Source organism: Cherax quadricarinatus, chromosome 59 (assembly GCF_038502225.1).
Source record: "Cherax quadricarinatus isolate ZL_2023a chromosome 59, ASM3850222v1, whole genome shotgun sequence".
In the NCBI taxonomy this organism is placed as follows: Eukaryota; Metazoa; Arthropoda; class Malacostraca; order Decapoda; family Parastacidae; genus Cherax; species Cherax quadricarinatus.
In genome coordinates, this window is record NC_091350.1 from 1894504 (window position 1) to 1915604 (window position 21101).

At 39.3% G+C, this 21101-nt stretch overlaps 1 protein-coding gene and 1 long non-coding RNA gene across 8 annotated transcripts in view; one reads left to right on the plus strand and one right to left on the minus strand.

Annotated features, from left to right (window-relative positions):
• LOC128698822 (latrophilin Cirl) overlaps nucleotides 1-8806 on the minus strand; it is a 414208-nt gene extending 405402 nt beyond the window's left edge. For all 7 annotated transcript variants that reach the window (XM_053791234.2, XM_053791237.2, XM_053791235.2 and 4 more), the window contains exon 1: nucleotides 8440-8806. In XM_053791234.2, the coding sequence (XP_053647209.2) occupies nucleotides 8440-8446 (7 nt within the window). In that variant the 5' untranslated portion in view covers nucleotides 8447-8806. The remainder of the gene's footprint in view (nucleotides 1-8439) is intronic.
• A 148-nt stretch (nucleotides 8807-8954) lies between these two features.
• LOC138854427 (uncharacterized) lies at nucleotides 8955-18490 on the plus strand. Its single transcript, XR_011393636.1, has 3 exons — nucleotides 8955-9077; nucleotides 15977-16084; nucleotides 16575-18490. It is a non-coding gene; the product is annotated as an uncharacterized lncRNA (long non-coding RNA).
• Nucleotides 18491-21101: the final 2611 nt, after the last annotated feature.

Consider the following 21101-nt stretch of genomic DNA (forward strand, 5'->3'; position numbering starts at 1 on the left):
ACACAAGAGCCCCATAGAACAAGAGGAACATGTAAAAGACTGAGGCATAATAGCGTCAGATGATCCATCATTTAGAACAACAACAATGCAAACGCGGCGAAGCTGGAACAATCACAGCTGGAAACCGGACAAAAATCGTTTACTGTCCGAAGAGAGCCATGAAAGTTCTTAGACTACTCGGAATGCCTGAAAGCACTGGGTATGAACTCTTTGGATGTAAGAGAGAGAGAGAGAGAGAGAGAGAGAGAGAGAGAGAGAGAGAGAGAGAGAGAGAGAGAGAGAGAGAGAGAGAGAGAGAGAGAGAGAGAGAGAGAGAGAGAGAGAGAGAAACCTAATAATATATACATACATGGAAGTTGCTCTAGAGTCTAAAATCTGCACGCTACCATAACAGTTGGGTAAAAGAACACAAGTGCAACTAATGTGACATTTTATTGTGGCAACGTTTTGCTCCCCAGGAGCTTTGTCAAGCTGTTACGAAAAAGTTCCTGCAGAGCGAAACGTTGCCACAATAAAATATCACATTAGTTGCACTTGTGTCTTTTTACCTAACATATTGTCGGTAATTTACTAATATTATTACACTACCATAACAGTGTATTGTAGAGAGACATGGACGTGTAAAACTGATCTAGTTAGGTATATTCCGAATAAGGGGCCCAAAATTAATCCTTGCAGAAAGTCGCTTGTTTCTCTTCTGATTTAACCCCATTTATGCAAACTTTTTTTGCTTCAGTCCCTAACCTATTTTTAAAACTACACAACGTTTTAGCTTCTATGACGGTGCCTGAGAGTTTGTTCCACTCATCCACAACTCTATTACCAAACCAATGCTTTCCCATATCCTTCCTGAATCTGAATTTTTCCAACTTAAAACCATTGCTGCGAGTCTTGTCTAGGCTAGATATTTCGAGCACGCTATTTACATCCCCTTTATTTATTCCTGTTTTCCATTTATACACCTCAATTGTATCCCCCCTAATTCTACGCCTTCCACATGAAAACGTCACACTTATTCCAGTAATGTTTCTCATACCTGTAGCTGTCATTTTCTTAAGAGAGACTGGTGTCAGACTATCAAAAGTCTTACCCAAATTTAAATAGACAACAGCATATTGTTAGTCGTGGTATATTGCCTCAAATACTTTACAAAAAAAAAATATTGTCAAGGAAATTGTAGTGTCAGCACGCCTCTAGCAAAAGAGTGATGGAGTGAGTGATGATGAGAGTCTTCTTTTTCGGGTCACCCTGCCTAGGTGGGACACGGCCGATGTCTTAATATAAAAATTATAATTGTGAGCTTAAATTCATTTATCAAATCATGCTCATTAAGGTGGTTTCTAATTATATAGGCTACTATTGAATTTATTAATTAACCTACTATTCAGGTGAGGCTGATGTAAGTGGTAATTCAATGGTAGGAATTTCCCTCAGTTTTGAAGATAGGAATCACATTAGCCATCTTCCACATTTCAGGAATAATACCCGTTTGCAGTGATGTATTTAACTCGGCCTACTAAGTTCCGTATTGAATTCTAGCCCAGGGCAGTGCTGAGGGAGCAGGAAAACTCTCGAAATCCATCAAAGGTATACAAGAAACCTCGAAAGTAATTCATCAGGACATGGGAACTTGATTTACTTTAAGTAAACACACACACATCAAGTAAACACACATCTGTTTACTCGATTTGCTTGAAGCAAATAAAGCATATAATTAACTTTCCACGTAATCTCTGATATAGTCAGATACTAAGATTTCATTTGTTGTATATATGGAAGTTGACAGGATTTTTTTTTTAAATTTAACACATTTGTTTATCATTTGATAATGAGCGGCTTTCAGTTTTCAATGGACAAAACTTTTCGTCTAACGAATAAACAGAAGGATGGACGGGGATTCGAACCGTGGTCCTGAATGGCCCAGCACTACCACTGGGCTACGGGGCTAATATTTTCCTAGTTTTTTCCTATTTCTCGTCAACATGTAAGGTGATAAGTAAACCCTACATACACATATCTGATTGCATTTTGCATTGATTTTGTAGTTTTTGTTCCTGCAATATACTTTCCTCTCCGTCCCGTAGATCGATTGCTAGCGCATTCAGCTCACAATGAGGTCCGGGGTTCGATCCCCTGTAAGGGTGAAATCATTAGGACGTATTTCCCTAAGACACCTGCTGTCCATGTTCACGTAGAAAATAGGTACCTGGGTGTTCTTTGACCGGTGTGGGTCGCATCCTGGGGACAAAAATTGACCTAATTTGCCCGAAATGCTCTGCATAACAAGCGGCTTTCTATATAGTAGTATGTCAGTGGTGTCAGCTATGGTCTGTATACCTAGTACATGTACTTGTAGAAATAACGATTATATTATTATTATTATTATTATTATTATTAGGCGTGAAGAAGGGCTAAACAAGTAAGGAGAGTGAGAGGTAATGAGGTTTGATGAAGAGGAAGGTTGCTGCAATTTCTTGGATCAAGAACCCTTCGCCAACATCAAGGTTTGAGACCGTGCTAGGAGATCGATGTTCTCCGTGGAACCATTGGTAGATTCAACGTTGTTAAAACTGGACTGAGAAAGCCCAAGGAAGTAGAGTTACGTTAATACAGTCTGTGGGAACATGACACACTGACATAACAAAAAAAAAGGAGAAACACTGCAGGAGGCCTACTGGCCCATACTAGGTAGGTCCTTCTCAATCCCAAACCCACTAAAAAAACATTCGTCCAACCCATTATCAATGTTACCCAAGGAATTAGCTTTGATAACTCTACTGAATGGGCCACTATTAACCAAAGTTCTCCTTCATGTGTCTCATTCTTCAGGCGAGACATATCCAATCTGCACTTTGTGCTCAAGTCTGTCAGTTTTTAAATATTGTCTTAAAACCAAACTATCAATCAAGTTACCTTCTTAATTTCGACCCCCAGTGGAAATAAGTCAATTTTTGGGGGGTTATCTTAGGCAAATTACACACACGTTACTACGTAAGATAATTTGTGTAACTGTATTTATGTGTACCTGTACCTGAATAAACTTACTTGTACCTAAATAATCTTACAAACTTACACACCAAAATCCTGGGGGTGAAGCGATTCATTTGTTGTCGCGAATACAAACGCTGCAAATTTTTGCATGAAAGAGTTGTGTTGTGGGAGTTTTTTCGGACCTGTTTCCCATTGTATCTCGTTCTTGTAAAATTTACATAGCATGACGCATAGGACTTGCCTGAATACATTGTTCGAACCGATACTGCGAAGAACTCACGTCGATTTTTGTTTATGGTTGTAGAGGTTGCTAAAAATCACTCATATATGAAGATAAATTTTCCGAAACTTAATTTTCCCTTATATAATCTATGGAGGCTTCGGTGGGGCGCAGAATTAAGAAAAAATCTTTACTTTTGTATATTGTAAATACGGTGTATATATTACGGGTTTGAGGTGGTTTCTAAAGTGCTCACTGAAACTATGGTCGAAACTAATCTACACGACGAACACATGATCGAAACATCACGGCCTATACAGTGCCATTACACACACACACAACTAACACAGCTTAGTCGCCTTGGTGTGTGTGTGTGTGTGTGTGTGTGTGTGTGTGTGTGTGTGTGTGTGTGTGTGTGTGTGTGTGTGTGTCTGCTATTATATTGTATATATACACCGAGGTAAATGTATCTCTCAGTGTTTATTCAACAAGAGGAACAATATATCTTATTGTATTTACATTAGTGAATATGCATCAAAGTATATACATAGTCCTGGGCCAGGTTGCGGGAAAAGGATGACTCTCGAAACCCATCAAAGGTATATCAAAGACATACCAAGAAGTCTGTAACACTTGGGTATTTTTTATTGCGGAAACGTTTCACTACACAGTAGCTTCATCAGTCAAGATTGATGGACTAATCACATCGACTCCAGGCTGGGGGACTGATTACCTCAAAACTCCTTCTGATCTTCCCCTTTATTCTCTGCACAGGACTGATGAAGCCACTTCCTTAACAAAGATACCCAAGTGTTGCACATATTAACTTGCCGGTTCTATGACACATTTATCTATATACGAAGAGGTTTCTATGTACCTCCCACTGTATATATACGGGGCATCAGTTTATATACACCAAAGCACATATCTGTGTATATACACCATGAGGTGTGTATTTCAGTGTACATGCACCGAGAAGTTTGTATATCCAATATATATAGCGTTTATTCCCTTTTTATCATGATTAGGGTACACTTAATGGTGGTGTATAAGTGAAGGGTGTCAGTGAGGCACTTAAGGCCTACAAATCAAAGCTGGATTTGTGTGGTACAAGTCAATGCTGGATTTGTTCCACACGGAGTTTAAATTTATCCGCCTGCTAAGCATGGGCCAGTAGGCCTACCTGTGCTACTAGATCAGATGCCGTGCTCCTTCCTTAAATGAATGTGACCTGACCTGACTAGGTTAGGGCATTGGCTTAAGCCGGTGGGAGACTTGGACTTGCCTCGCATGGGCTAATAGGCCAGCTGCAATATATATACACGTACTTGAGGGAAATCCTTGGTGGTAATTAATTACTTACAATATAAATATTTTTCTAAATATCATTCATTTAGATATTTATATGTCTTGACTGTAAATAAGGAAGACAGAAAAATTCACGGGTTTGTGTGGTCCAGGAAAGCCAAAACACACGTAACAACTTCTATATATATTGTTACCTGGAGGTTATTCCGGGGATCAACGCCCCCGCGGCCCGGTCCATGACCAGGCCTCCCGATGGATCAGGGCCTGATCAACTAGGCAAACTAACTCAGTAGTGACAGATCTTATTTACTGCCAAAGAACTTTTTGATCTTGCTAGGTTTTCTGCTGATGACTTAGATAATCCATCGGTTTACGCTGCACTCAAGTTTGTACTCTCACAGCTCTTCAGAGAAACACACTTGAGTTACCCTGAACTTAATGCTACACGTTCACGACTTGTTCCACAAAATCTACACATTCCTCTGGCAGGACGCAACATCAGCTGATGCAGAACCAGTCTAATGGAAACTTTTTCACGGAACTGGTGGAGGTTCGAACCCCACCCGTTCCGTGTCGTGTTTGCAATCGTGATTTCGCGAGTCATAAACACAAACTTTGCCAATATAATTCTCGTACATTTCATCATTACATTCTTGAATGCGAAAAGAAATGTATGAAAAAAAAATGTTGCTAAAATCTTTGAGAATATTAAAAAATACAAACGTCGCCTATTTTTTTTCTGTACACCTGCTGAAACTAAACAACGTTGAAACACAGCTCCTGGATTCTCACCAAACCACTTGAGAGGTGTGGAATTATGCAATAAAAAATATTGGCTTTAGTGGCGCTGCTTTTAGCACTTTCGTTCACATGCCAAATATATTATCAGTGACGTGTTCCTCCATACTTCATAAATCTAATTCTGTCCTGGATAAATTTATACCTTAAGTGAATGTGACCCGACCTGACTAGGTTGGGGCATTGGCTTAAGCCGCTGGGAGATTTGGACCTGCCTCGCATGGGCCAGTAGGCCTGCTGCAGTGTTCCTTCATATATTCTTATACATTGTTGGGACTTCTGTCCTGGTGTTCTCTTTACTTTATTTTCACATTATATTAATTTTACCCCTTTATACTCTTCAATCGTATCATACCGAGTATCATACCGAGTATCATTCTGAGTATTTCAAGATACGATTAATGCATCGCTTTTCCACGTAATATCTTTGATCATGGGGCTTAAATTCCTGCGTTTTTCTTTGCATATATGACTTCCAGCCCATTAATCCGCCTAATATAACCTATTTTTTTTTTTTTTAGTGCCAGATGCATAAAATTTCACTTCCAAATATGTGTGTGGCAGTTTTACCGACTGTCCTCATGAATATGTAAGATAGCAGGCAAGTCCTTCAGATTTCATCTTAACATTCATTATAATCTTGGTTATGCTTAATAGTTAAGCTAGGTTTATTCAGGTATAGGTACACGTAAATACAGTTACATAAATTGTCATACATAACACCATGTGTGTGTACGTTACTTAGAATAACCCAAAAACGTCAAACTGTTGTACGTAGTTATTTCCATTGGGGTCCTAGTAATTATTTCCATTGGGGTCCTAGTAATTATTTCCATTGGGGTCCTAGTAATTATTTCCATTGGGGTCCTAGTAATTATTTCCATTGGGGTCCTAGTAATTATTTCCATTGGGGTCCTAGTAATTATTTCCATTGGGGTCCTAGTAATTATTTCCATTGGGGTCCTAGTAATTATTTCCATTGAGGTCCATGTACTTATTTCCATTGGGGTCCATGTACTTATTTCCATTGGGGTCCTAGTAATTATTTCCATTGGGGTCCTAGTAATTATTTCCATTGGGGTCCATGTACTTATTTCCATTAGGGTCCATGTACTTATTTCCATTAGGGTTGTTGTACATATTACCAATGGGGTCCTTGTTATCATTTCTCTATTTCCATTCCTATTAAGAAGATCCGATTTGACAGCGGGGAGCGGGGGCGATCATCTTCAGAACCATTAACAGATGATGATAGACGAGTGACATTTGCTACGAAGAAATCTACGTCCATTCTAGATAATTTACACTGATAATTGTACTTATGTCTGTCTCTATTTACACCGGCTGGGTCTGAAAATTTAAATTTAAAAAATGGAAATCCTCGACATAGATGGAGTGTTTTGGATTTTTGCGTTATATAATTTACGGCCATTTTTATTATGCTGGGAAGTGTGACATACCGATTTTTTTTTTAAATTTCTGATTTTTTAAATTTTCTTTTGTTATATGTTTTAAAACACAACAAAGCGTAACTGAGACTCACGATTAAAAACTCTGAAACACACTACGCGAAACTTTTCACTGTTCGAAACTTCACAAGATACAGTGAAACGTCTCACTGCTCGAAACGTCAAGTTCCTTCTTACTATACGCTATCTTCAAACTTTCCAATACACTTCGCAAAGTTTCTCCACAATTCGCGAAGTCAGACTTCAGAGTACACCCGAGGATCAGACCCCCCCCCCCCGCCCCACCTTCCCTCCCTCTCAAACACTGCGCGAAACTGAAAAGTTTTCAAGTAGTAAGCTTGCGCTAAAGCCGTCGCGGGCGTGTGTGCCTCACCCAACTTTGCGTTGTTCAACACCGACCAGTGGCGGACCCTGGCAACGGCCAAACACAGGCCAACAAACTTTTGCAAACGTCTAACAATGGTGTGTGTGCATTGGGTCGGCGAGGTGAGAGATATACGAGCCTTCCTTAGTTTAGACTCGCGTCAATACACAAATGCACGTTTTTTTTCCTTTGGCTAGGGTTAAATATCAGGAATTACGATAAATTTATATTAGAAACATTTCTGAGTGCTCGTGTATATTAGATTGCAAATAAACAATATACACTGGGTCTTGTCATTTACTTTTTCATAAACAGAACATATTATTGAAGGTTTGACAACAAATATGGAAACACGACGACAAATCCGCAATACAACGACAGATCCGCAATACAACGTTAAAACAATCACGGAACCTCATACAAGATTAAATTAACCCCGGAAGATTAATGCAGATAAGCAAAGTTATTTATTGTCCTGATAATGGATAAGAAAGAGCCGAAACAACGTCCTGACGTTCCTCTCCTATAACGTGCGAGTTTTTGGTGAATTTCCTTATGGTTCCTCCGCCCCATGCCACAGGATGCTACCTACCACACATTGGCTCTTATATAGTGCGACGTCAAGAAGGAAAGCAGGTGTTAGGACACAAAGACACAGGTTCCAAAGCACATACTGACTTACTATACTGACGAGTTGGTCTTTAGTTTTACGACTCACTAGCGCTAGTTCAACCCCCACCCGTACCGTGGTTCACATATTTATTGGGATATCGTTTTGCTTGTCACATTAAAAGCTTCTTCTGCACCTTGCCTTTGGCTCCATACTAGTAGGAAATACTTCATTTTATCCAGGTTTTAAGGAGACTTGCCCACACATCTCGCGCTCGCCTAGAAATCGAACCCCGGGTCCTATCGGTTGAGAACCGGAGACTCAACCACTTCATTAATCTTGCTACTGTAACCTTTGGACAATAATGTCAAGAAAATGACAAAGTATCGCTACTGGAGTCTTAACTACAACGCTCTTTCTGGACTATTTATAGGAGCATCTAATAGTCGCTTCGTCGGGGTCGTACCAGAGTGTCATCAGTCGTGTTGTGATGCTGTCGTCTTGAAGGCCGTGTATGCCACGTGTATATGTACGTTTGAGGTTGTATGCTGTGTTTGTGTGTATGAAGGCAGTCACGTGTGCGTGTGTATGGGTCAAGCACACGTGTGTGCGTATGTGCGCACCGCGGCAGAGAAAGTTTTAAAGAGAGATCTGCTTTAAAAACGACATTTCGACTCACCTTTCATTTGGGGAGACGGGTTTTTCGCTACTTATACAGCCATATATCCATGATCAACACGACGCACTCGGTAAGAAAGTTATCACCGAGACGAGAGATCCTGAATACCAGAGAAAAAACTTTTCTTAGTACTGCTGTTTAGCCTTTTTTATATACCACAAATCTTAAAAAAAAAAAAAACTCTCCTTAACCAGGTCTCCGTCTCACACTTTACTCTCACAAGAGTGGTTACACTATCCTTCAATTTCCGTTGTATCCCGCAAATTTGTCATCCGTTTATGTGATGGACGTGCTACAGACCAGAGAGCAAGTCTCCCCGAGCAGAGAGAGCCCGACTTACACGTCCACCTTTCACCAAGTCTCACTCGACACTGAACGCTGCGTGGTCCCAGGGTCGTGAGGAATGTTAATGAGTTAGTTCCCCACCCAGACACCAGATGGAACCTTTATCAGCGGCGCTGTAGCGGGCGCTCCACACCTGAGAGAGACGTTATCCTGGATTAATTCCTCATGAACCTCCTTTAATACGACTGGCTCAATCGCCCAGTGACTCCCGAGCAAGGCGGAAAGCCTCCAGTGTACCTCTGTGCTGCCGCGGCTTCATCTACGAGTCACCAGGAAAATACATTTCCCATCAGGCAAGGACGTAGAAACCATTCACAGAATGCGAAGTGAGAAACCACTTGGACCACAAATACGAAACACATGGGGATATAGATCTATATATTTCGGTCTTAGCAAGAAACCACGCTGAAAAGGGGGTCTGTTTCAGTCAATATTCACATATTCCTCATCTCTGTTTCATATTTCAGTCCAAGGGATTTTTCACCTTGCATCAGCGTTCATGATACAAGCAATTACAGGGGAAAACGTGAAGTTGAAGGTGTATTAACTATACTAGGAGGATTAAGACTCCCAAAAACTTGTACATTATCAAGAAAAATCCCTAAATGAGGGATGATAGCAATCTCTCTGTCAATATGCTGAAATATACAGGTCCTATCGTGTGGGTTTTAAGAGGAAAGCTTGTTTAATGTTTCTCACTGGGGGGGAGGGGATTGTTTTTATCTCATTAAGTGGAAGCGAAGCTTACGAACTAGTGTCTATTTGCATTCAATTTGACCTATATAACTCAGACAGCTTTAATGATTCGCAGTAGTGTGTGTGTATATATATAATATATATATATATATATATATATATATATATATATATATATATATATATATATATATTTCTGTATAAACATTCAGAGTTCTGAAATGTGCACAATTTTTTATATATACAGTGATGCACATATTTCAGTGCATATACAGATATATTCATCTCTAGGTATATATACACAGGGATTCACATTTCTCGGTGTACATATAATGAGAGTTTAGTCAGTGTATATACACTGAAAGATACACATTTCTTGGTATATGTGTATATATAGAGAGAGAGATATTCACCTCTCGCTGTATATTCTGTTTGCACACAGGAGTAATTGCTAGAGACGGGCTAAAACAACTGGTGGTGGTCAGCGTGTGGTGGTGGTTGTGATGGTGGTGGTGGTGGTTGTGGTGGTGATGGTGGTTGTGTTGGTGATGGTGGTTGTGATGGTGATGGTGGTTGTGATGGTGATGGTGGTTGTGATGGTGATGGTGGTTGTGATGGTGATGGTGGTTGTGATGGTGATGGTGGTTGTGATGGTGATGGTGGTTGTGATGGTGGTGGTGATGGTGGTGGTGATGGTGGTGGTGATGGTGGTGGTTGTGATGGTGGTTGTGGTGGTGATGGTGGTGATGGTGATGGTGGTTGTGGTGGTGGTGGTGATGGTGGTTGTGGTGGTATTCGTGGTGGTGGCGGTAGTCGGAGGTGGGTTAGCTTGTGCGTAAAGTCAATTGATTGCAGAGTGCGTATGGCACCCTCACCTCCCAGGGCGAGACCTCGCCCACCATGGGAGTTAAACTAAGTCACTACTGGTCAATATTTTACCGCACTCTCTCTATCCTTTCAGGGGATAGGAGGAATTGGAGCTAAACCTTCCTCGTATCAAGCCGTATTATGACTTGTCTGGGTATATTGATTCAACATTATCATCAAGTTCTTGTGTCTCTCTGTTTGCTGGTACTCGTTGACTTTCTGCTCGATCTACAATCTAGAACATTTCTATTATCTTTGGCTCTCTTGTAGTTAATATTTAGGAGTTAGTTGACTTTTGTAGGTTGAATTCAAAAGAATGATCTCATTGGACGTCACCTCCCGGACTTTTTGTTGATCTGATTGCACTACCTTAACTTCAATTGTTTTTTCTATCAATAACAGGCTCTAGAAACCTATGGTATGGGAATGGGGTCCCCCATCAGCGCCGTCTTAACTTGTATATGGAACACCCAGAAACCGAACGCTTCGCCGCCAAATACAAGACTTGCGTTATTTGGCTTTCTAGGTTACTCTTGTATTATTAATCCTCCATGATTAACAATCCAAACAAAGTTGGTCGCTCTTGAATACGGAAGTGATTACGAATACCTAATAATATAAGACAAAAGTCGTATATATTTATCATACGATCCTCTTTCAGTAATTGGTATTGTTTTATTTGGAGTGAAAAAACGACCATGTTGAAAAGCCACTGCGTCAGTTATATAATATTATCTTCGATAGATACTTTCTTTTTGATTATAATAATAATAATAATAATAATAATAATAATAATAGTAATTCTTTAGATAGCACTTTACCATCACATTTTTAATTAAATTTCTCATTACCTCATTTAGGTATTTAGATTCCATCTGTGTAACTTCAATATGATCCATCCTACAGCTGTACCTGTGCAATTAAATATTTAAGATATTCTGATGTAATATTCTCAATCTTTCCTTCACTGATAAGAGGTGTAGATTCTAACTTCAGTAGCAGTTTAGTTGTAAATATCCGAACTTCCTCAAACTTCTTGGGGAACGGCAGATCTACTAACTAGTGCGAAAAAAGTTCTTTTGTTGATAAATGAACTGATTACATCGACTTCAGGCTGAGGGACTGATTACCTCAATTTCCTGATCGCCACTATTCTTCTTCGTATTGGACTGAAGAAGCCACTGTGTGGCGAAACGCTTTCACAAAAAAAAAAAAAAAATACCGGGCCGTGGTTCGTAGGTTGGAGTGCGTGCGGCCAGCAGTAACAGCTTGGTTGATCTCTCAGTAGTAGTACCAGTTACTGGTAACTGGTTACTAGGAACTGGTACTACTACTGAGATAGTAGTACCAGTCTACGTGAATATTTCTTTACCCTATCCACGTGTTCGAACCCCACATGACAGATCAGGCCCTGATCCACCGGGAGGCCTGGTCGTGGACCTGGCCGCGGGGGCGTTGATTCCCGGAATACCCTCCAGGTAGAAGTGTTGCACATGTGTCTAATGTATTAATTTATTAAGCCCTGTTTTTGTGTAGAAGGTTGTGGGTTCCATGATGGCGCCACTTACTCGTACTTAACAACAAGTCAGTGATTTTTGGAATACAGTGCTCTGATTCTCTTTTCTCATAAAAGCAGCAATATATCAGACATAAGCCATTGATGTTATCTAATGCTTCGGAAGAATGGTGCGTTTTACCCTGGTCAGTGTCTCTGATACTTCGGAAGAATGGTGCGTTTTATCCTGGTCAGTGTCTCTGATACTTCGGAAGAATGGTGCGTTTTATCCTGGTCAGTGTCTCTGATACTTCGGAAGAATGGTGCGTTTTACCCTGGTCAGTGTCTCTGATACTTCGGAAGAATGGTGCGTTTTATCCTGGTCAGTGTCTCTGATACTTCGGAAGAATGGTGCGTTTTATCCTGGTCAGTGTCTCTGATACTTCGGAAGAATGGTGCGTTTTATCCTGGTCAGTGTCTCTGATACTTCGGAAGAATGGTGCGTTTTATCCTGGTCAGTGTCTTTGATACTTCGGAAGAATGGTGCGTTTTATCCTGGTCAGTGTCTCTGATACTTCGGAAGAATGGTGCGTTTTATCCTGGTCAGTGTCTTTGATATTTCGGAAGAATGGTGCGTTTTATCCTGGTCAGTGTCTTTGATACTTCGGAGGAATGGTGCGTTTTATCCTGGTCAGTGTCTTGGATTCTTTGAGTTCTACCGGAGAAGAATTTCTCCTTGATAGAAGGATAGCAAGAAAAGCTGCAACAGAGACTGAAAGAATATTTAAGAGAAATCAGAACGGAGACATATCATGAGCGCCTCTTCAAAACAATTAGTAATGAATATATCTTCCTGCGTAATTTCCATACACAAAATGGCTGAGAAAATAGGTAAACTATTTTCTTGACAACACAAAAAAAGGCCGACCACTAGTGTGAATTAGTACACAACCCGCATGTAGGAGACTTATAATGACGTTTCGGTCCGAGTCGGACCATTACTCACCCACTGTGCATGTCTGGTTAATAAGGGTCCAGGTCGGACCGAAACATCGTTAGTTTCTTTCTCCTATGTGTGGGTTATATGATTATTGTTCCACTCACGGTATTGTGCCATTTTATTGTGAACAGTTGAACAGTTGGTCGCAATCCCACCAAAAACTTTTTTTTTTGCTACATAACATTGAACAAACCGAATGCTTTTAAAAGGCTTCACACAACTTGTCGCCATTTTCATTTCTCTTATAATCCGCACATAGGAGGCTAAAACCTGTGGCAATGTTTCGATCCGACTTGAACCATTAGTCGGACCGAAAGGTCGGCTTACGGTATAGTCTGCTACGTACGGGTTATGTATCATTCCAGTCACGGTATTGTGCCTTGTTTATTCTTCACTTTTCTTTAATCTTCAATTACCTTCTCCTATCCCTCCCTATGCTCAAGTTTATCTACATCTCTTCCATTACTCCTCTTTCAAATATTACTTTCAAAACGTCACGGTGTTTCAAATAGACCCAATTTCATAGCAGTATGATTTCAAATCGGGTCCATCATTTCGAAACACCCTGTGTATGTCATACCCAATATCCGAACTGGTCAGTTAGGCCGAACTGCCCTAATCATTGAACTTTTCCAAGATTTTTCTCTTATGGATTAAATAATATATGTAATATATGTTAACTTAATTCTACTAAACACATCATAGATTAGTTTAAATTTATATATGTCGTGTCGAATAAGCCGAATGGACGAGTTTGACTTAACAGAATTAATTTCTTAAACAATAAATCCGCGAAAATCAATCTGATTATAACGTTAATATAATAATAATAATAATAATAATAATATTATATATATATATATATATATATATATATATATATATATATATATATATATATATATATATATATATATATATAATGTCGTGCCGAACATGTAAAACTGGTCAATTAGCAAGAACTCATTTAAAATTAAGTCCTTTCTAAAATTTTCTCTTATACGTTTAAAGATATATTTTTTTCATTAATGTTAATGTAAAAAATTATAATTTTTAGATTTGTTTACAATAATTTAATACTAAACAAACACAGTGAAATACATTTTTTTCGTTAGGTTCAGAATAATTTTTGCGAAATTATTGCATACACAAATTTTCACTTGTCCTATATGGCAAGATGAAGGTTGCTATTTAAGCCAAGATCTCAAATTCTGCCTATTCGGCACGACATTATATATATATATGTCGTGCCGAATATGTAAAACTGGTCAATTAGCAAAAACTCTTTTAAAATTAACCCCTTTCTGAAATCTTCTCTTATACGTTTAAATATATATTTTTTTCAGTAATGATAATGTAAAAATTTTTAATTTTGCACCAAAAGAATCTTAGAAAACTTATCTAACCTTATTATAACAAGAGCAATTTATTTTAGCCTAACCCAACTAAATATATTTTAAATACGTTTACAATAATTTAATACTAAACAAACACAATCAAATATATTTTTTTCGTTAGGTTCAGAATGATTTTGGCGAAATTATTGCATACACAATTTTCACTTGTCCTATATGGCAAAATGAACTTTGCTATTTAAGCCAAGATCGCAAGTTCTGCCTATTCGGCACGACATTTATATATATATATATATATATATATATATATATATATATATAGATATATATATATATATATATATATATATATATATATATATATATATATATTTAACTAGTCGGCCGTCTCCCACCGAGGCAGGGTGACCCAAAAAGAAAAAATCCCCCAAAAAGAAAATACTTTCATCATTCAACACTTTCACCTCACTCACACAATCACTGTTTTTGCAGAGGTGCTCAGAATACAACAGCTTAGAATCATATACTTATAAAGATACACAACATATCCCTCCAAACTGCCAATATCCCGAACCCCTCCTTTAGAGTGCAGGCATTGTACTTCCCATTTCCAGGACTCAAGTCCGACTATATAAAAATAACCGGTTTCCCTGAATCCCTTCACTAAATATTACCCTGCTCACACTCCAACAGCTCGTCAGGTCCCAAATACCATTCGTCTCCATTCACTCCTATCTAACACGCTCACGCACGCTTGCTGGAAGTCCAAGCCCCTCGCCCAGAAAACCTCCTTTACCATCTCCCTCTAACCTTTTCGAGGACGACCCCTACCGCGCCTTCCTTCCGCTACAGATTTATACACTCTCCATGTTATTCTACTTTGATCCATTCTCTCTAAATGACCAAACCACCTCAACAAACCCTCTTCAGCCCTCTGACTAATACTTTTATTAACTCCACACCTTCTCCTAATTTCCACACTCCGAATAAATAAATAAATAAATAAATATATATATATATATATAGAATTTAATATTAAGTAAATTTAAATTGATTTATTTTATGTTTAGTAGAATCAGACTAAAATAAATTACGTTTGTGAAGTCCTGTACATCACTTGTGGAAGTAGCACATTGCCTGTGTCTTGCATGATCACTACACCCCATTGGCATCAATGTGAATTCATGCACCATACCCTTAACCACTACTTCACCATTACATCTTGCCAGATTTCCCTTCACCACTACTTCACCAGGTCCTCCATCAATACCTCTCGCCCCATTCCCTTTCACAACTACTACTTTCCCTATTCCCTTCCTCACCAATTCATCTACCACTCCCTTCATCGGCACCTACACCTCGACCTCTCATCGTTTCACTACATACTTAACCACCACAGAGTAAACACCACTCATGATCCTTGCAAAAGTGATTTTTATTAAGAATTACGACAGCATGTTAAATATAGTGTTTGTCTGCCTGATACAAGTGTACCTTGACGGAGCCTTAGTACAACATTGTCTCTGAATACACAATTTGATAATTTTATAAAGAATAAAAAAAAATGGTTGAAATTATTGAAAAAATATGTAGAGGACCGGTTTACATTGTGGTTATCTTTCATATTTGATATAATCGCTGTTTATAATAATAATAATAATAATAATAATAATATTATTATTATTATTATTATTATTATTATTATTATTATTAAGTAAATATTCTCGCCAGTATTTTGATATCTCTTAAAATAAATTATTCATTTTGAACTCCCAACAGGTATCCAGACGATTGTTCAGTATGGTTCGCAGCTGCAATAAAGACAGAATTCCTGGAGCTACTTTTGAAATTTGTGTTATGAACGACGTTATCAAGTAATAATAAAAGGTAAACAAAAAACGGGAAGTGGAATACAAAAATCGGTAGCAGTTAGCGAAGGTATCAAAGTTTTTTTTTTTTTTATTCTCTGTTTCACGTTTTAAATTTTATTAAAAGCTTATTGTAGTAATTAGCAAATTAAAACACATTATGAAACTCCTTCAGTACCTCAGCAGACGGATGTGAACTGAGATTGCAACATTGAGTGATGCTGTAAGATTAAGGTGGCAACCCTCGTTGAATCTGTTGGTATCAATTAGCCAAGAACCAGGTTCATTGGGGAAGCCTACTGAAGATTTGCCCCATGATCCAAGGGTTTCCGATCCTATATGGATTAAGTGATATGAAGATCAAAGTCCCCATATTTGAAGTTTAGAATCTTCCCTATGATCAGCAGCATGCCTCCCTCACTGTTGTCTAACTTTAAAATACAGGCGTCAGCCAGAGCAGACATGCAGACACGAACATGCATCAGTAATCTACCATTTTGTTTTTCCAGGAGTGATTATGATGCCATCAGGGTTGTCAGCAGGAATACCAGGACTGCGAGTGTCTAAGGATCAGTCATCGCAGCCGGGCGATCAGTCTTCACGAGGCTTCTTAATAATGATGCTGATGGTTGTCAGCTGCTTTATAAAAAACTTGTAGAGTACAGGACATTAAAGGAAACGTTTCGCCATCAGTGGCTTCATCAGTCAAGACCAATGAAGCTACTCGTGGTGAAACGTTGCTTTCAGTAAATGTCCTGTACTGTACACAAGTGTCCTTTTTCACAGACGAAGATCTTCGTTGTGAGTTAACATAAGAAGAAGAACATAAGAACGAAGGAACACTGCAGAAGGCCTACTGGCCCATGCGAGGCAGGTCCAAGTCTCCTACCGGCTTAAGCCAATGCACCCAACCTAGACAGGTCAGGTCACATTGACTTAAGGGAGGAACACGGCAACTTGTACAACTTGTACAGTCTAGACAGTGTAGACCACATTGCAGCCTTCTCCTTTTTGCAAATATGCTGAAATTCAGCACAAATAGGGGCATCAAGGTGAAAAGTCATTACAGTAAGGTGGAGAGTCACTGCAGTAAGGTGGAGTCACTGCAGTAAGGTGGAGTCACTGCAGTAAGGTGGAGAGTCACTGCAGTAAGGTGGAAAGTCACTGCAGTAGGGCGGAATGTCACTGCAGCAAGGCAGAGAGTAATTGCAGCAAGGCGGAGAGTAACTGCAGCAAGGCGGAATGTCACTGCAGCAAGGCGGAATGTCACTGCAGCAAGGCAGAGAGTAATTGCAGCAAGGCGGAGAGTAACTGCAGCAAGGCGGAGAGTAACTGCAGCAAGGCGGAGAGTAACTGCAGCAAGGCGGAGAGTAACTGCAGCAAGGCGGAATATCACTGCAGCAAGGCAGAATGTCACTGCAGCAAGGCGGAATATCACTGCAGCAAGGCGGAGAGTAACTGCAGCAAGGCGGAGAGTAACTGCAGCAAGGGGGAGAGTAACTGCAGCAAGGCGGAGAGTAATTGCAGCAAGGCGGAATATCACTGCAGCAAGGCGGAATATCACTGCAGCAAGGCGGAATATCACTGCAGCAAGGCGGAATATCACTGCAGCAAGGCGGAATATCATTTCAGCAAGGCGGAATATCACTGCAGCAAGGCGGAATATCACTGCAGCAAGGCGGAATATCACTGCAGCAAGGCGGAATATCACTGCAGCAAGGCGGAATATCACTGCAGCGAGGCGGAATATCACTGCAGCAAGGCGGAATATCACTGCAGCAAGGCGGAATATCACTGCAGCAAGGCGGAGAGTAACTGAAGCGAGGTGGAATGTTACTGCAGCAAAGCGGAGAGTTACTGCAGCAAGGTGTGGAGTCCCTGCAGTACAGAGGGACAGCGAGACTAGACGTGTACTCATTATAGAAATATTGTCCGTGAAGAGAAATCTCCAGAGTGGTTGAAGCTCAGGTGTGTCGATATAAATCCAGATCTCTTGTAAACCCTTTTGTGGCCTAATTCCTAGGCCTTTTGTGTTTCCATATGCTCTTGTGCTACCGGCCACAGGATGGATGTGAGCAATGAACTAGCCACTTCGACGGCAAAATAAAACAAATCAGGTCTGTGAGACGGCTAGTAGCCGAGTAGAATGTTGCTACCACATACATAGATTAAAATGAATATAAAATGGGGTTGTGCCTGCTGGGTTTTATTTTTAAGACCAGTATCATAGCTGGTGTCGGTGCAGAGGCTGCGGGTCTCTTCCAATCTTGTCTCGTGGCTTGGTTAATACCATCCTCGGCTCACATACTGAGGTGTCTGGGATTGATCCCCGGCACGGGTGAAATGCTGGGCACGTTTCTATACACCTGCTACTCTTGTTCACCTAGCATTAAGTAGGTTCCTAGGTGTTAGTCGACTGTTGTGGGTGGCATCCAGGGAGGGAGGGGTGGGGGCAAAATTAACCTAAGTTGCCCGAAATGCTCTGCATAACCAGGGGCATTCTGTGTAGTATACCAGTGATGTCAGATAGTTCTATAATAGTTTATTACTATTATTAAAGCTGGAGTTGTACACTCTCAGGCGGGCTAGTAATATTATATATATATATATATATATATATATATATATATATATATATATATATATATATATATATATATATAGTGCTGAATATGTAAAACTGGTCAATTAGCAAGAACTTATTTAAAATTAAGTCATTTTTTAAATTTTCTCTTATACGTTTAAAGATATATTTTTTCATTAATGCTAATGTAAAAATTTATAATTTTGCACCAAAAGGAACTTAGAAAACTTACCTAACCTTATTATAACAAGCGCAATTTATTTTAGCCTAACCCAACTAAATATACTTTAGATTTGTTTACAATAATTTAATACTAAACAAACACAGTGAAATATATTTTTTTCGTTAGGTTCAGAATGATTTTGGCGAAATTATTGCATACATAAATTTTCACTTGTCCTATATGGCAAGATGAACGTTGCTATTTAAGCCAAGATCGCAAGTTCCGCCTATTCGGCACGACATATATATATTTTATATATATATATATATATATATATATATATATATATATATATATATATATATATATATATATATATATAAACAAATTCATAAGGTACAGTAATTTAATAAAATATTACAAAAATTTAAAACTGGAAAGTTCCGGGACTCTGTAAAATATCAAAATATATATATAAATCCCAATCTTAAAGGCTGAGAAGTGCTACCAGAACAAGCCATTATAAAATCCATTGGTGGCTGGAGTGAGTCGCTCGATCATAAGTCCTAGATAGCATGACAAGTAACTTAACCCACCTCCAGACATTAGCATTCATTAAACTCCCTACCGTTTTCTGGATCCTCTAAAACACAGTAAATCCATTAACCTCGACCACACCAAAACTGGAATTCTTCCAGATTCACACTGATGGTATTATATTAAATATTATATCGGAGACGGGGTTCCTTTTTTCTTTAATGGCGCTTGTTCGAGGCCTCTTGACACACGACTTGGAAAGGATCCAGGAAGGAACGAAGCACAGTCTAGGTATCATCTCTCGTCCCTGCTAGTTTAGTTTAGGTTAGGTTAGGTTAGGTTAGGTTTGTCAGGAAAAAGGACAAGTGTTTCCTGACGCGGGTCATAGTCATGATGACCCACCACTGAAGATTTTGGTAAGGAGGGTGTGCCTTGATTCGGGGGAAGAACTCTTGATTCAAGGAGCTGGAGCTGCCCTTCCGTTCCAGCAGATGCTCTCATGGTTCAAGTCTTGACACGTTTCTCACAGATGCAGTGGAAACATTTACAAACGATAGAAGTTTCGCCCATTTGATGAAGCTCACTGTGGGCAAAACGCCGTCAATACAGATATCCACCGGATCTAGATATCAATAACTCCTTATCGGCATTTACATGTTGCAGTTCCAGACACAAATTAGTTATCAGTTGACAAAGGCACTTAACAACAGATATTTTGCCTGATTATATATATATATATATATATATATATATATATTCTTTTTCTGTCTCATAAACACGCTAGATAACAGGGATATCTTGCTACTCCTACTTACACTTTGGTCACACTTCACAGACACGCACATGCATATATATATATACATACATCTAGGTTTTTCTCCTTTTTCTAAATAGCTCTTGTTCTTTTTTATTTCTTCTATTGTCCATGGGGAAGTGGAAAAGAATCTTTCCTCCGTAAGCCATGCGTGTCGTATGAGGCGACTAAAATGCCGGGAGCAATGGGCTAGTAACCCCTTCTCCTGTATACAATTACTAAAAAAGAGAAGAAGAAAAACTTTATAAAACTGGGTTGCTTAAATGTGCGTGGATGTAGTGCGGATGACAAGAAACAGATGATTGCTGATGTTATGAATGAAAAGAAGTTGGATGTCCTGGCCCTAAGCGAAACAAAGCTGAAGGGGGTAGGAGAGTTTCAGTGGGGGGAAATAAATGGGATTAAATCTGGAGTATCTGAGAGAGTTAGAGCAAAGGAAGGGGTAGCAGTAATGTTAAATGATCAGTTATGGAAGGAGAAAAGAGAATATGAATGTGTAAATTCAAGAATTATGTGGATTAAAGTAAAGGTTGGATGCGAGAAGTGGGTCATAATAAGCGTGTATGCACCTGGAGAAGAGAGGAATGCAGAGGAGAGAGAGAGATTTTGGGAGATGTTAAGTGAATGTATAGGAGCCTTTGAACCAAGTGAGAGAGTAATTGTGGTAGGGGACTTGAATGCTAAAGTAGGAGAAACTTTTAGAGAGGGTGTGGTAGGTAAGTTTGGGGTGCCAGGTGTAAATGATAATGGGAGCCCTTTGATTGAACTTTGTATAGAAAGGGGTTTAGTTATAGGTAATACATATTTTAAGAAAAAGAGGATAAATAAGTATACACGATATGATGTAGGGCGAAATGACAGTAGTTTGTTGGATTATGTATTGGTAGATAAAAGACTGTTGAGTAGACTTCAGGATGTACATGTTTATAGAGGGGCCA